At 50.2% G+C, this 14,978-nt stretch overlaps 1 protein-coding gene across 1 annotated transcript in view; it reads left to right on the top strand.

Annotated features, from left to right (window-relative positions):
- The window catches only part of P2RX3 (purinergic receptor P2X 3), a 34,393-nt gene that overhangs the window by 6,329 nt on the left and 13,086 nt on the right, over positions 1-14,978 (top strand). The window contains exons 2-8 of the mRNA XM_032283391.1: positions 1,761-1,896; positions 2,334-2,405; positions 2,643-2,706; positions 3,377-3,470; positions 3,826-3,903; positions 4,978-5,119; positions 5,664-5,800. Of these exons, the coding sequence (XP_032139282.1) occupies positions 1,761-1,896; positions 2,334-2,405; positions 2,643-2,706; positions 3,377-3,470; positions 3,826-3,903; positions 4,978-5,119; positions 5,664-5,800 (723 nt within the window). The remainder of the gene's footprint in view (positions 1-1,760; positions 1,897-2,333; positions 2,406-2,642; positions 2,707-3,376; positions 3,471-3,825; positions 3,904-4,977; positions 5,120-5,663; positions 5,801-14,978) is intronic.

Below are 14,978 nucleotides of genomic sequence, written 5' to 3'. Positions count from 1 at the left end.
ATTTTAAATTTAAATTAGAATAAAAAGAAAAGATTCAAGCGAGCAAAGGAAGCCTCATTATGGGGATAACACCAACCTCTCTCACTGAAAACTGAACCACTTGCAAATATCCGCCAGTGTTTGCAGTACATAGGATTGTGGTGTCCAACCTACAACCCGCCCCCACCCCATACGTTCTGGAAGCTGCTGCTCTTCGCTTGTCCCAACAGTAGGGGACCCCAGAGGTCATTCAGTGCAACCTCCACCTGAGGGAGGGGCCTCCTCTCAGCACCTGGCAGGTGAGCATCACACTGTCCTGGAGTCTTCCCACATGTGTGGCACACATATGGTGACTTCCCACAGCAGCTGGTTCTGGGCTTGAAGTCCTCACCCACCTCTTTATAGAATCCTCAGGTCAGCCCAGCCCCTGCCTCTCCCGATTCCCAGCCCCTGACCCCCACAGCTTGCTCTCCTCTGGGTCACACAGTCTCAACGTCCTTCCATTCACCTTCAGCTGGTGTGGTTTCCCAACCTCGTGCCACCCTGGTTAGATGCAGAAAATGCCCTCACCCAGCATATCCAAAAGCGTGCTCCTCGGTTCCGTGAGAGGTCACCAGTATTTCTCCAAGACTGACTCCCGTGGTCAAATAAGATTGGGAGACAGTCAGGGTGATAAAATGTAAGAGATGTATTTGCTTGTTTACATTGTATGTTTCTCAGGGGGAGGGGGGGCTGCACAGCATTTTCTGAACGAATTTGATGAGGTTTTCTCATCTGTCGAATGGGGTCAGCGGGAGCATCTACCTCCCTCCCAGTGTGCCATCAGGAACAAATGCAACCTTGCTAAGGCCGCAATGTGGTAAGAAGTGAGGCTGCGCAGGACTTGAGCCTTCAGGGCCGTGATTGGCGATTTCAAATGGAAAGGCAGGCAGCTTGTAGGAAAGCAGTGGCACGAGATGCCAGCAGGTATCCGCAGGCCCTTCTTGCCGAAGGCCGGGAAAGTCTGAGGGTGAAGGTAGGGATGGATGCAGGAAAAGCCTCATCCAATTGGCCCCATAATGGCTGAAAGCTGCAGGGAGAAGCCAGTACAGATAAATGACCACTGGGTGGCAGCACAATCCAAGGAATAAGATCAGAAGCTTCTCTCCTCCCACCTGCCCCAGCCCCCCCACCTTCAACCCAACTCCTTCACCTGCCAAGTAAAAGCTCAGCCGCGGCCCCCCTTCCTCCTCCGTCCTCATCTGACATGTGGGCAGATGGATTCTGCCAAGCACCCAGCTCCCAAGCACCTTCATTGTTTTGTTTACGGAACTACTATGTGTTGGGCGCTTAGGGTACCGAGGCCCGGGATCCTCTGTTCCTTCTATCTCCTGGGTTCCTGCCAGAGAAGTGGCCCCCATCAGCAGCATGGAATGACTTTGAGCCATGCATTCTCAATGGGGCCATATGGCCCCCAAGGAGGTGAAAATTGGTTCTCACTCTTTTTATGCATAAAGCACAAATTTGCATACAGTACATAAGCAGATATCTGTGATAACAAAGTTTCATGGAGAAGGGGACCACTGGGGGGCGGGAAATGTCCAGAAAGGCACCTGAGGGTGGTAATGGGACAAAAGGTGGAGAAACGCTATTCTAAACCAACCAAGGGCTGCCTCCAGGAGGAACCACCTGCACACCCTGCCAGGCGTGTCCAAGTGTTGGCAGGAAGGTGACCTCTCACAGCTTGTCTGCTGGGTCTATGGACTTCTCTCTTTCTCTTCCTTTATGCGCTCCTGCCCCAGGTGGGTTTTCTTGCACGAGAAGGCATACCAGGTTCGGGACACAGCCATTGAGTCCTCGGTGGTGACCAAGGTGAAGGGCTTCGGACTCTACGCCAACAGAGTCATGGACGTGTCTGATTATGTGACGCCACCCCAGGTATGGTGCCCCTACCCAGAGAGGCAGGTGGAGGTCCTGAGGCTGGGCAGATTGGAGGGGAGAAAGCAGAGCAAAAAGAGTGCCAATGGGATTCCCAAGCTAGAATCCATGCTGTCAGTGATCCAGAGGACCTCTCCCCTAGCAGCTGAGAGCTGTGTGGGAGCTTGGACCCGCCGTGCTAGGCATCAGGAACGCTGGGCTCCTCTGGGGCTCCGCCACGACTTGTAGTGCAATCACGGACAACACACACGGGGGAAGGGGGCCGCGTGGGCGGCTGCAAAGAGCCAGCTTTGCCCCTTACCGGCCCTGTGTCCTTGGCCAGGTCACTAAACACGAGGCTCGGTTTCCTCATCTGTAGGGTGGGGACAGTAAACTATGTCCCTGTCTCACAGATTTGGACTGTTGCATGTTTTTCTCTCCCTCCTTCTCTTACCAAGGGCACCTCGGTCTTTGTCATCATCACCAAGATGATCGTTACTGAAAACCAGATGCAAGGATTCTGCCCAGAGGTGAGGGGAGGAGAGAGAGAGGCTGGAGGAAGCCCGTCAAGGCTGAAAATATTGGTGGGAGTGGGGGTCGTGGCAGGGAGGGGTGGGGTGTAAGCAGAGGTCCCAAGGCCGGCCTTGCAGCTGGGACCTGGAACCTCCACCCTTCTGAGGCTGTTGGTGTGGAGAGGTCGTGGGAGCTGAGGGGCTCACCAGGCCAGGACAGGGTCCTTCACCAGCCTGTGACCTGTCTTCCCACAGAGTGAGGAGAAATACCGCTGTGTATCAGACAGTCAGTGCAGGCCTGAGCGCTTCCCAGGTGGGGGTGAGTGCAGCCCCTTCCCCTCCCCCACAATCCCAAGTGTTGGTGGGACCCCTGGGAGTCCGTCCCGGGGGCCCATCATTGGAGAGGAAGTGGGAACCAGCCTGTTCCTTGTCATTCTGCTGGCATTTACACATACTCCCTGGGTGCCACACCCAGCGGGTGCTACGAGGGTGACACGGCCCCTGCCCTCAGAGGAATGTCCAGTCTAGGATGGTGGAGACAGGGATGCTTGAAGTGGCGTGTGCTATCCAGGAGGCACAAAAGACTCTGGAGCCTGGGAGAGGGAGAGAGACTTCTTCTGGGTGGGCGGCGCCAAAAGGCTTCCTTGAGGTGGTGACATTTGGGACGGTCCCTGAAGATGAATAGGATTTGGCAGGGCAGAGGGGGCTTCAAAAGCGCATTCCAGGCGGAAGGAACAGCTGCAGCACAGGCTCAGAGGCAAGAAAAAGGGAGCAAGAAGAAGAGGGGTCCAATGAAGGCTGTCACTGTCCTTTGGCTGGGTCTGGGGCCTGGGAGAAGAAGCAGGAGAGAAGTCAGCTGCCGTTCCCCTGCCTGTTCTTTCCCTCCACTTGCCAGGGTCCCGGATGGGGGGAAGGAAGGGAGGGAGAAGAAGGGAAGGGAGAGGGGCAAAGAGCAGGCAGCCACCCAGCAGCTGTGGCTCCCACTCTAGGGATTCTCACTGGCCGCTGCGTGAACTACAGCTCTGTGCTCCGGACCTGTGAGATCCAGGGCTGGTGCCCCGCAGAGGTGGACACGGTGGAGACGTAAGTGGGGAGCAGAGAGGCCCCACCTCAGCTCCCCTTTGCCCGTGTGGGAGCTGTGCATCTCTGAGCTTCAGGAGGGTCTGTGGCTCTCCCCAGTGCTGTCTCTCCCTGCTGTGGGGGGTGACCTCAGGCCCAGGGTATCATCTTCTCTTCCCCAGCCCATTCCACCTGCTTCCTCCTTCTCCCGCTCTGACCCTCAGGCCCAGACAGCCCCTTCCTGTTGCCAGCTCTCAAATTGCCCTTTATCTATAAAACGTTTCCCTTTGGAGGTGTCCACCAGGAAAGACTGCCCTGGGGTAGAAGCCTTCGTTTCCCTTCTTCCTGGGAAGCTAAGGCCTCCTGTTCTCACCCACAGGCCCATCATGATGGAAGCTGAGAACTTCACTATTTTCATCAAGAACAGCATCCGTTTCCCCCTCTTCAACTTTGAGAAGTGAGTCCTCACTTCTTCCCTAAAGCCAAGATGCAGGCGCCCCGCCCCGTCCCGCCCCGCCCCCTTGTTTTCAGGGAAGTGGAGATGCCGCCTTCCTCACAGTTCCCAGGGTCACCCCACTGACCCATCTCCCTGGCCCTTCTATTCCCAATCTCCCAGCGGGCCTTGGCCACTGAGTCTCAGGTGAACTTTGGGGTCAGTTTCTCTCCCAGCCTCCCTGTCTTGGGGTTCAGGCCCAAATGGGAGTTTTGCTTGGGGCAGGAGAGGGACAACTTACGCCTAGTCCTGGGTCGAGGATGCCTTCAACAGCTGAAACACTTTTGGTGTCAACCCATTTCTTTTTCCCCACATCCAGCCCATGTGCGGAAATCCCTTTTCTCTTAGTTCAGTCCCCGTTTCGTTGACTCCTTCATTCCACAGCTGCTCGGTGGGCATTGGCCATGTGCAGAGGGCAATGCCAGGCACAACAGTGCACTGGCCTGGGCGTGGTGGCTCACGCCTGTAATCCCAGCACTTTGGGAGGCCACGGCGGGTGGATCATGAGGTTAGGAGTTTGAGACCTGCCTGGCCAACATGGTGAAACCCCGTCTCTACTAAAAATACAAAAAAAAAAAAAAAATAGCTGGGTGTGGTGGCGCACGCCTATGATCCCAACTACTTGCGAGACTGAGGCAGAAGAATTGCTTGAACCTGGGAGGCAGAGGTTGCAGTAAGTGGAGATTGAGCCACTGCCCTCCAGTGGATGACAGAGACCTCTTCTCAAAAAAAAATTTAAAAATGCACGGAGTAGCCAGGAGTGATCCCTCCCCTCCCGAACTCCCAGCCTGGCAGCTGGTGGAGATTAGTCACCGCATACATCACCCTGATACAGGGAAGGGGGGTTGGGGCACCAGAAAGACGCAGGGAAATGAAAGAGGGGAGGGAGGTGGCGCGGTCCAGATGAGGGCTGAGGATTCAGATCCCCCCTAGGATTGGAGGGCCCCGAGGCTCCGAGGCTCTGGAAAGCTGGGGGAGTTTGCACACAACGATCTTCCCAGGAACCCTGGGCCAGCCTCTCTCTCTGCTCCTCCCCAGGGGAAACCTCCTTCCCAACCTGACAGCCAGGGAGATGAAGACCTGCCGCTTCCACCCAGACAAGGCCCCTTTCTGCCCCATCTTGCGGGTAGGGGACGTGGTCAAGTTTGCGGGACAGGATTTTGCCAAACTGGCGCGCACGGTGAGGAACTAGACGTTCTTCCGCGACCCCAGACTCCCCAAGTCCAGCCCTGTCCCGGATTTCAGCGCCCTTCGGGCAGCCCTGGCCCGGAGCCGCCGCGAGACAGCGCCACCTGGTGGAAGCATCCCAGTACTGCCACCGGCTTCGTGCCCGAATCCTTTCTGCTCTCCCCCGCCCCCGCCGAGCCCACCCTCCTCAGGCCTCAGTTTCCCACTCCCATCTTCACATTTCATGTAAGGAGAGGCCTTACATCTGTGGCAAGGTCCATACGATGGGAAAGCAGACCTGTGGCCACTGACTCCTGTGCTGTAGCTAAGGGACCGAAGATCCCAAAAGTGGGACTAACAGGCTCCAGTGTTGGCACCGAGCCAGCGCCTCTACCTAGCAGCGCGTGACGCGTCACTGTCCGCTCTCCCTGCATCCTCCTCCCACCTAGAGGATGGGAGGAAATCATCTGTCACGCCCTCCACCCCACCCCCACCCTGGCCCAGCGCAGGGGGTCAGAGGGCGAGGGGGAAAGCTCATACCCGGCCCCTTTCTTCAGGGGGGAGTTCTGGGCATTAAGATCGGCTGGGTGTGCGACTTGGACAAGGCCTGGGACCAGTGCATCCCCAAATACTCCTTCACCCGGCTGGACAGCGTTTCTGAGAAGAGCAGCGTGTCCCCAGGATACAACTTCAGGTAATCCCCCATCTCCTGGGACACAGGAGAAGAAGGTGCGCGCTGTTCTAAAGAGCTTTATTTCAAGCAGCAATGTTTATTGGGGAGACAGGATCTCACATCCACCCACCCCTGACCCCAAGTCCCACCTCAGGTTTCATTTCAAATCAGGAAGGACTTTTTTTTTTTAGACAGAGTCTCACTAATCTGTATCTATCTATCTATCTCTATCCATCCATCTATCTATCTAGATTTTTGAGATGGAGTCTCACTCTGTTGCCCAGGCTGGAGCGCGGTGGCATGATCTTGGCTCACTGCAACCTCCGCCTCCCGGGTTCAAGCCATTCTCCTGCCTCAGCTTCCCAAGGAGCTGGGACTACAGGCACCCACGACCTCGCCCAGCTAATTTATATTTTTAATAGAGATGTGGTTTCACTGTGTTGGCCAGGATGGTCTTGATCTCTTGACCTCATGATCCCCCTGCCTTGGCCTCTCAAAGTGCTGGGATTATAGGCGTGAACCACCGCGCCCAGCCAGGAAGGACTTTCTAACAGCCATCAGACATAGCTGGGTGTCCTGGGGGACAGTGTCTGCCCACCACTAGAGGGGACCACGCCAAGGATTCCTACTGCCGGTCAGTAGTTAGAAGAGAGGGCTAGGGTCTCTTGAAATGCTGGGGTTCTGTGATTCTTCGCCTGTTCCTTTCTCTGGCGTGAAATTGGAATGTGCCTACATGACTCCCAGATAGGCCCATTCCCTGCCCTGTGCCTGCATTTTCTAAGGTTTCTCACTCTACAAAATAAGGGTAATAACTGGTATCATTTTACATTTTACAACATGGCAATTTTGCATGTCTGTCCACAAACACGTGTCGCCAATAGCAATTACAATTGTCATTGGTTCTTCCTCAATGCCTCTCCAAGCCAGAACTCAGACCCGTCCTTAAACATCGGGGAGTGACACTGAGACGTCAGGGATCATTTCGGGTTTTGTTTTGTTTTGTTTTTCCATTTTGAAGAAGGCAAAGAGAGGAATCAGAGGACAAACTGCTTGGAAGCAACTGAAAGCCCTTGGCCTTCTCCCACCCCAGTTTCCCCATCTATGAAATGATGGCAGTATCGCTGTGATCTAGAGGATCCAGCTAACCAATGTGTGAAAAGCTTCAGCTCTCCGTTTTGTCTCTGTATGACGTTTTCTCTGTATCATTCATTGATTCATCTATTACACATGGGCCAGTTGTCTACTACATGCTAAGCCCAGCAGTTCTCAAAGTGTAGGCTACAAGGTCAACACTACTTTTTAAAAGTTTTGTCTTCTCTTTAATTGATAAATAATAATAGTATGTGTAAATGGGATACAATGTGATGTTCTGATACATATACACATTGTGGATTTCCCCCAGCTTTTGAAGATTCTGAAGTTTCTGGCAGGGCTCTGTTAAAGTACACAGCGTTATACACTAAACAGCTTAATAGACTAAATAGGCAGTGATTAGGGAAAACAAATACATATAAAAGAATATATTTCAGTTATATTTGAATATAAGAATATATATTTGAATATATTCAAATAATTGTTACTCAATTTCCTTTTGTTGAGGTGATATTCTCCAATATAATGGCATACATAATCCAGAAATAATCATTTCACCTTTTTAAAATGTTAGCTTCTAACTTAAACAAATAATCACCCACCCCATTAAGCTTTATATTTAATACTTTAAAATATACATGTATATTCTCTGGAAAGAAGAATCTTTAAAAATTGAAAGTACTTTCATAATCAACTTCAAACTTAAAAAAAAACCATAGGAAACAACACATATTTTAAAGTAGGTTAAAAATACTGTTCGGCTCCCTGGCAGAAATTGGCATATTTATTCAGTTGGTATCTCACACTGAGATCAATACAAAGGATATTTGTATGGTGGCTTAAAATAGTAACATATTAATAAAATTCTCAGGATCTGAAATGCAAGTTTTTATCATCATAACTTCCCTCTGGCCATTGGGAATTCTTTAATCCTCCAAATAACTCATTTGGCAGGAAAGCTCATGAAGAATGTGAATGTTATAAAGACCCCCAACTACTGACATCATACGGTTTTAGAACGGGATCTCTCATCTAAAGAAGAATTGGGCTGGAGTTCCTTATCTCCAGTTTATGTCACTGTGGCTGCCTTCCCTCCCTCCCCACCTGAGCACAGAAGGATGTGAGATAGTCTTGGTCCTAAATCAGCTTGGAGTGTATTTAGGGAGGCAGAGCAGAGTATCTCCAAGGACGCTGCCTGCATAATTCCCAGAGGCGTAAGGGAAACCATCCCCTCTTAGGATCCCAGATAATTAACTGCCCCCAACAAAACTCCCCAGTCCAGAGAAGAAGGAGGCAAATCTGCTTAGTTTGACCTTTGTGTTTTAAAAGTTTCCAGAGGGCCTACGTAAAGCCCTGACATTGGGGGATAGCTGATATCCGTGGCAAACAGAGGGCTCTGCCCAAGCATCCTCAGTCCCTTCACCTGGGTGCCCACCCACCGTCCTCAAGTGCCCCTCACACTACTGGCACCCAAGGCTAAGCTAAGGGCCCATGTGTGGGAGGCTGCAAGGCCACCTTTCTGAATCCTCAAATAAGAGAGAAAGGGTCACACAGCCAGGTTCAGTGCAGGCCACAGTGCAATTTCTATGATATGGCAAAATTGATGCTGTCCTTTAGAATCTCACCAAGCTAGTTATCGGTAGAAACCGTATTAGTCACCCTGTGTGTAAAACATTGTGTGTGCTTTGGCTCAGCATTCCTTGCCGGCCTTACAAACCCCCCAACTTTACAGAGGAGAAGATGGAGCCTCACTGTTCAATAAGGTTCTCAAAGTCACAAAGCAAGCAGGAGGGGGAGCCTGGATTCAAAACATATTTTCTTGGATGATCTCCACCCCAGCCAGGAAGACTAGGGACATTCGTACTTGTTAATCCTCAGAAAAAAGCATGACACTTTCAGCCCTGCTTAAAAACAAGGAATCTAAGTCCAGGGAGGCTTAAAAACCAGCAGTGCAGACAGCACAGTTCAGAGCCCAGCCTTTTGTCTCCCCAACAAATTCATGTGCCGCCCTGTCCAACAGAGGCAGGTTTTCAGCATCCCTGCTGTTGCCGTTTGCTCTGGCGGGAATGGAATTATTCAGCCAAGATTGGCCTTGTTTTAATCTGCTAACTAAGACATCCAGAGGCAGCTAGAGATTCACATTTCCATCACTAATTACATTCGCAGCTCCCTTCCAAATGTCACTCCCCCCGCCCCTACTTTTTGTAGCTCTTTGCCTGCAGAATCAGAGATTTTGAGAATTTATAGCTGTTGAAGTCCCCTTGCAGTCACCCAGAGTAAGGCGGTCATTTTCCCAGATGACGAAGCAGAAGTTCCAAAGGGGGCATCTTAGAGTAGCCTCGGAGGTCACTGGACCTCAACTCCTAATTTGACCCTTGTGATTGAAAAGAGTTGATAGCAAGCCCAAGTAATCACCCTGATATTGGTGGATATCTGATATCCGTGGCAAGCCAAGTGGCCTGTCCATAATCGGACAGCTCCAGTCATTGGAAAGGAGGTCTCGAACTGAGCCAAAATGTGTCTCCCTTCAGCTCCTCCCCAGGGTACTTGGTGCCATCCATGCAAATTAATCTTTATTTGTGTGTTCGCGTAGCGGTTTCTGTTCTTCCCGTACCTGAAATTTAGAGGAGAGATTTTATTTTTGCTCCCTGTTCTGCGTGGCTAAAGACTCCGTGGGCCGCTTTAACTTAGTATTTTTATGAAGCTTCTTCCCAAGCACATTGAGTGCATTTGGTGGGGTCATCTGGATTTCTAGCAGACAAAGTGCAGCAATGTCTAAAAATAAGAACTGTGGAAAGTCACCAGTTCAGCGGTGCACAAGTGAAAGGCGCCCTCCGCAGCCCCGCAGCTCTTCAAGAGGCTCCCTCTCTGTTGGCAAGGTTCCTGGGGCCCAGGTAGACCCTCAAGTCACAGGAGCAGTATGTTAACCAGAGTACTATATTCCCCAAAGTGCTGGGAGCAGGTGAGGTGTGTGTGTGAGTGTGTGTGCACATGTGAGTTTGTGAGAGTGGGTGTACTTGTTAGTGGGTGAATGTGTGAGGCTGAGAGTGAGTGTGTCAGTGTGTGTGTGTGTGCGCGTGACTGTATAGGCATTGATGGTGCAATGACAGATTAAAAATACTGTATCCGTCAGGGTCCCCGCAGGAAACAGATGGCACATTCTAACTGGGTAATCTGAGGAGAGTTTAATAAAGGGACTGTTTCAACGGTGTGGGCAGGGTGTACAGAAACCACACAGGATAGTGCAGTGCCAGGGCCAGAAACGGGACACTGGTTGCCACCCAGGTCTGAAGAGGCGAGGAGAGGAAGCAGTGACGGGAACATGGAGACAGACAGAGCTGTGAGCAGAGGACAGCCTGACATGTGGCTGTGACTTGGGAGAGCCCCACCGGAAGCCGGAGCTAAGGCAAAGCAGCCCACTGAGGCAGCCCAGGGCAGGGTGAGGGCGGGAGGAGCGCGGACTGGAGGGCCACCTTTGGGGATGTCCAGGACGAGTCCTGCCAACTTTCATCTGTGAAATCACAGCCCTTCCTTAACTTTCAGAGGTCTCTATGCCCCCGATGAAAGCAGGGACCATTGCCCAAGGAAGATGCACGTATTCATAGACAGGAGCACATTTGCAGGCAATTTCTCTTCTTAAAGGATATTTTCTTTTTTTCTTATTCTTCTCTTTTTTTTTTTTTTTTCTTTTGAGACAAAGCCTTGCTCTACTGCCCAGGCTGGAGTGCAGTATCACAGTCTTGGCTCACTGCAACCTCCACCTCCCGGGTTGGAGTAATTCCCCTGCCGCAGCCTCCCAAGTAGCTGAGATTACAGGCGCCCACCACCACGCCCAGCTAATTTTTGTGTTTTTAGTAGAGACAGCGTTTCACCATGTTGACCAGGCTGGTCTCGAACTCCTGACCTCAAGTAATCTACTTACCTTGGCCTCCCAAAGTGCTGAGATTATAAGCGTGAGTTACCGTGCCCAGCCAGGTCATTTTATTTCTACAAATAAGATATAAATACATTCTCAGAGGAATAAATCCAAGCAATACTGATATATACAGAGTAATGACATGGGAAGTCCCCTTCATTCCCCAGGCCTGCACCCTTTACAAGGAGTTAGCATTTGGGACAGTTTAGTGCGTTTCCTTCCAGTTCTTATTCTATGCATTTATATTTATGCAGCATAAAATTCCCAGACTTTGAGGACCTCTAAAAGCCTATCCCATAGCCTGATGTGTAGGCTCCTGCCTGTGATCCCAGCACTTTGGGAGGCTGAGGCAAGAGGATCCCTTGAAGCCAGGAGTTCAAGACCAGCCTAGGCAGCAATAGCAAGACTCCTTCCCTACAAAAAATAAGATTAAAAATTCTAAAAAATAAATAATAAATAAAAGCCTATCCCTGCACCTCAGATTAAGAACCTTAGAGTTAAGTTTGCAAAGCCCTTTCACGCCTATTTTTGACAGGCTTCACAGTTCACCATCATCCCCCACCCCCAAGGCGGGCTCAGAAAGATTTCAAAACTTGCCTGAGGTTAGACAGCTTCATTAAGAAGCACATCAGGACTCAAACGCAAGGACTTGATCTATATCCATCGCTTCCAGCATACCTTGTGCCACCACATGGCTTGCAAAAAAAGAAAAAAAAAATAGCGACAAGAGATACACCTGGTGGTGATTGCTGGTGTGATTGATGGGGGACAATCGAAACGGTGCATTTCAAAATGCCTGATTTCTTGTTTCTCCCCTGAGAGTTCCTAAGACAGCTTTGCTACTAAAAGGCAACACAGTTTTGGATTTCCTCTCTTGGTGTCTGGGACAAAAAAACACTTGTTCAGCTGCTAGATGTTCCTGGTGCAGTAGGTGTTTCTAGTGATCGTTTCATGTTGGAAATGTACCCACAGCAGCTTTCATGAAGCTCGGAGATTTGGCGCCTGTCCTGCTTCCAGGCAGAAACGTGTGGATCAGCAAGATCTTAGGCCAATTGACAGAGACAGAATCGAAGTGTGCCCTTGGCTTTGATCGTTCTCTCTACAATCTGGATTTTGCTCTTTCCAAAAGCCATAGACTATGTGTTAAAAGCAGCCAGCACCATCATTTCCACAGAAACACTCGAAGGCCCTCTTGCATGGGAAGTGTACTTGCTTGAATTCTCCATAATCCATTTTCGTCTTCATCTTTCTTAGGTTTCAGTGGAAGTGAGACAATTAGAGTGATCCTGGATTTAGAGAGCCTTTTATCATCTTCATGCCCGCCCCGTTCTCACAGCAGCCAGTATTATTCATAGAAAATATTAGCGAGCACTCATTGAACACTTAGTAGTGAGCTGGAGGATTAGTAGGTGCTCTGTGTGGATTATCTTGTTGACCCTGAAGAGAGAACATTTTAGAGCCGGGCGCGGTGGCTCACGCCTGTAATCCCAGCACTTTGGGAGGCCGAGGCGGGTGGATCATGAGGTCAGGAGTTCAAGACCATCTTGGCCAATATAGTGAAGCCCCATCTCTACTAAAAATAAAAAATAAAAAAAATTAGCCGGGCATGGTGACACGTGTCTGTAATCCCAGCTACTCAGGAGGCCGAGGCAGGAGGATCGCTTGAACCCAGAGGCGGAGGTCGCAGCGAGCTGAGATCTCACCACTGCACTTCAGCCTGGGCAACGGAGTGAGACAACGTCTCATTTTAAAAAAAAAAAAAGGATATAACAGCTCAAGAGAACATTTTAGAGCTCTCAGGTACATTTTCTGGCTCCATGTCCATTGATCTTTCCCTACCTTATTAAAGAGAAATTAATAGTAATGCTTCTTTTCTTCTTTTGAGACAAAGTTTCGCTCTTGCTGCCCAGGCTGGAATGCAATGACACCATCTCAGCTCACCGCAACCTCCACCTCCTGAGTGCAAGTGATTCTCCTGCCTCAGCCTCCGGAGTAGCTGGGATTACAGGCGTGCGCCACCACGCCCAGCTAATTTTTTGTATATTTATTAGAGACAGGGTTCCTCCATGTTGGTCAGGCTGGTCTTGAACTCCCGACCTCAAGTGATCCACCCGCCTGGGTCTCCCAAAGTACTGGGATTACAGGCGTGAACCACCCACCCGGCTAATAGTAATGCATTTTTAAAAGATCAACAACAAGCCATTTTTTAAAATGTCTGCCTTTGAGGTTAATTTGGTGCCTGGAATACAAATAAATAAGCATGGCTTTGGGCCCTTCTCTAAGGGGAGGAGTTCCAGCCTGTTCTAAGGATGTTGCCCCACCCCGAAGCAAGGAGTCTGCCAGGAGATATTTTCCTATCAGCATGAAATCAACTGTAAAAGTGTATTTCGGCTGGCAAAATCACTTCTCACCAGGCAAAGCTTTGCTGAGAACACCACCACTTTCACTTAGAAACCCAAATTCCAGGCCCAAGTTTTCCCTTGCAAGTCAAACCCAGCTCCCGCAAGGTTGTTGCTGTTTTTCCTGCTGCTGTAACAGTTACGTGTCCCTGCTTTAAGAAGGAATTTCCACCACTCGATGAGAGGATGGATCATTTCTAAACAGATGTCTGAGAGCTTCCAAGGGATTTGTGCATCGTGATACAAAACCCGTCTCCATTCAGCAAACGTTTATTGACTACTGACTACTGCAAATGTCAGCTCAGCGTGGGGAAGGACTTCTAATGGTTAGAGCTATCCAAAGCTAAATTTGGGCTGCTCCTACAGGTAGTAAGTTTCCTTGCACTGAATGTATTCAGGCGTCGGCAGGGAAACCCTTTGTAGAGAATGTAGGGAGAACTTTGAAGGTCTCCTTCAACTTCTAGATTATATCACATGCTGGGCTTTGTGGCAAATAGAGATGAACAAGACCCGTTCCTAGAATCAAGCAGGTTTTAATATAGCGATGATAAACCTGAATCCAAATAACAAAAATGCTTACACCAAAAAAAAAAAAAATGTTGTGCTGGGGCAAGCCGATGATAGTCAAGGTGAAGCAGAGGTGAAGCAGAAGGAGCCCAGGCTGCCTTGCCGTAAATGCTGAATGTGATGTTAAGCACGTCTCATTGCCTCTGTGGGCCTCAGTTTCCTCCTCTGTAAAATGGGCTGGTTAAAGATGATGATCTTTAAGCCTCCTTCAAGCTCTAAAAGTCTGAATCAAAGTGTGTGGGTGTCTGAGGAAGGGCTGTGGAAACTTGGGCTGCTGAAGCATGCACTATTATTTATAGACCTATCACAATCACACTGGAATGGAGCTGCAGCCCTGCCCTGCAGAAGCGCATCTGACAAATGATTTATTATGGTAATTGACGTTTGTACTTACTCATTCTTTATCTATTGCTGGTAACGGTCATAGGAAGTGTGCGCACACACACACATGCACACACACACACACACACACACACACACACACACACACACAATGTCCCAGCACTATTAGGCCTCAGAATTATTTGATTTGGTCCTGTGTTAGAGGTGTCCTATCTGGTCACAGTTAGGGGTGTCTCCATGAATTCCTCAGAGGGAAAGCACATTCAGCTGGGGTTTGTGAAGAAATTTACACAACAGGAACCAGCATGGGAGTTGAGGCACTCAGGGATGAACAAGGCAGGAAGCTGTCACCACCCTAGACCTGCGGCCCCTGCGGGAGGAATGGGAGCCTGGGGTTTCTGTTTTTGTTTTTTGAGATGGAGTCTCACGCTGTCACCCAGTCTGGAGTGCAATGGCACAATCTCGGCTCACTGCAACCTCCGTCCCCTGGGTTCAAGTGATTCTTCTGCCATAGCCTCCAGAGTAGCTGGGATTACAGGCTCCGACCACCATGCCCAGCTAATTTTTGTATTTTTTTTTTAATAGAGATGGGTTTTCTGCAAGCTGGCCTCGAACTCTTGACCTCAGGTGATCTACCCGCCACAGCCTCTCAAAATGCTGGGATTATAGGTGTGAGCCACCGTGCCTGGCCGTGGGGGAGCCTGGTTTTGAGCTGGGGTGCCTGACAGGAGAAGCAGTTAAAGCGACACAGCCACGGGCAAAATCAAGGCAAAGCAGGGAAGCGGCAAGTGGAAACATACCCTATCCCCTCCTTCCCCCACCTCAGGTCCCCTACCAGTGCCACCAAATTGACCAAATTCCCCAGAAACCAGGAGGAAGGAAG

The sequence above is a fragment of the Sapajus apella genome, unplaced genomic scaffold, assembly GCF_009761245.1.
Source record: "Sapajus apella isolate SASKATOON/1434 unplaced genomic scaffold, GSC_monkey_1.0 scaffold14, whole genome shotgun sequence".
NCBI lineage: Eukaryota > Metazoa > Chordata > Mammalia > Primates > Cebidae > Sapajus > Sapajus apella.
This window is presented reverse-complemented; position numbering and strand designations above follow the sequence as displayed.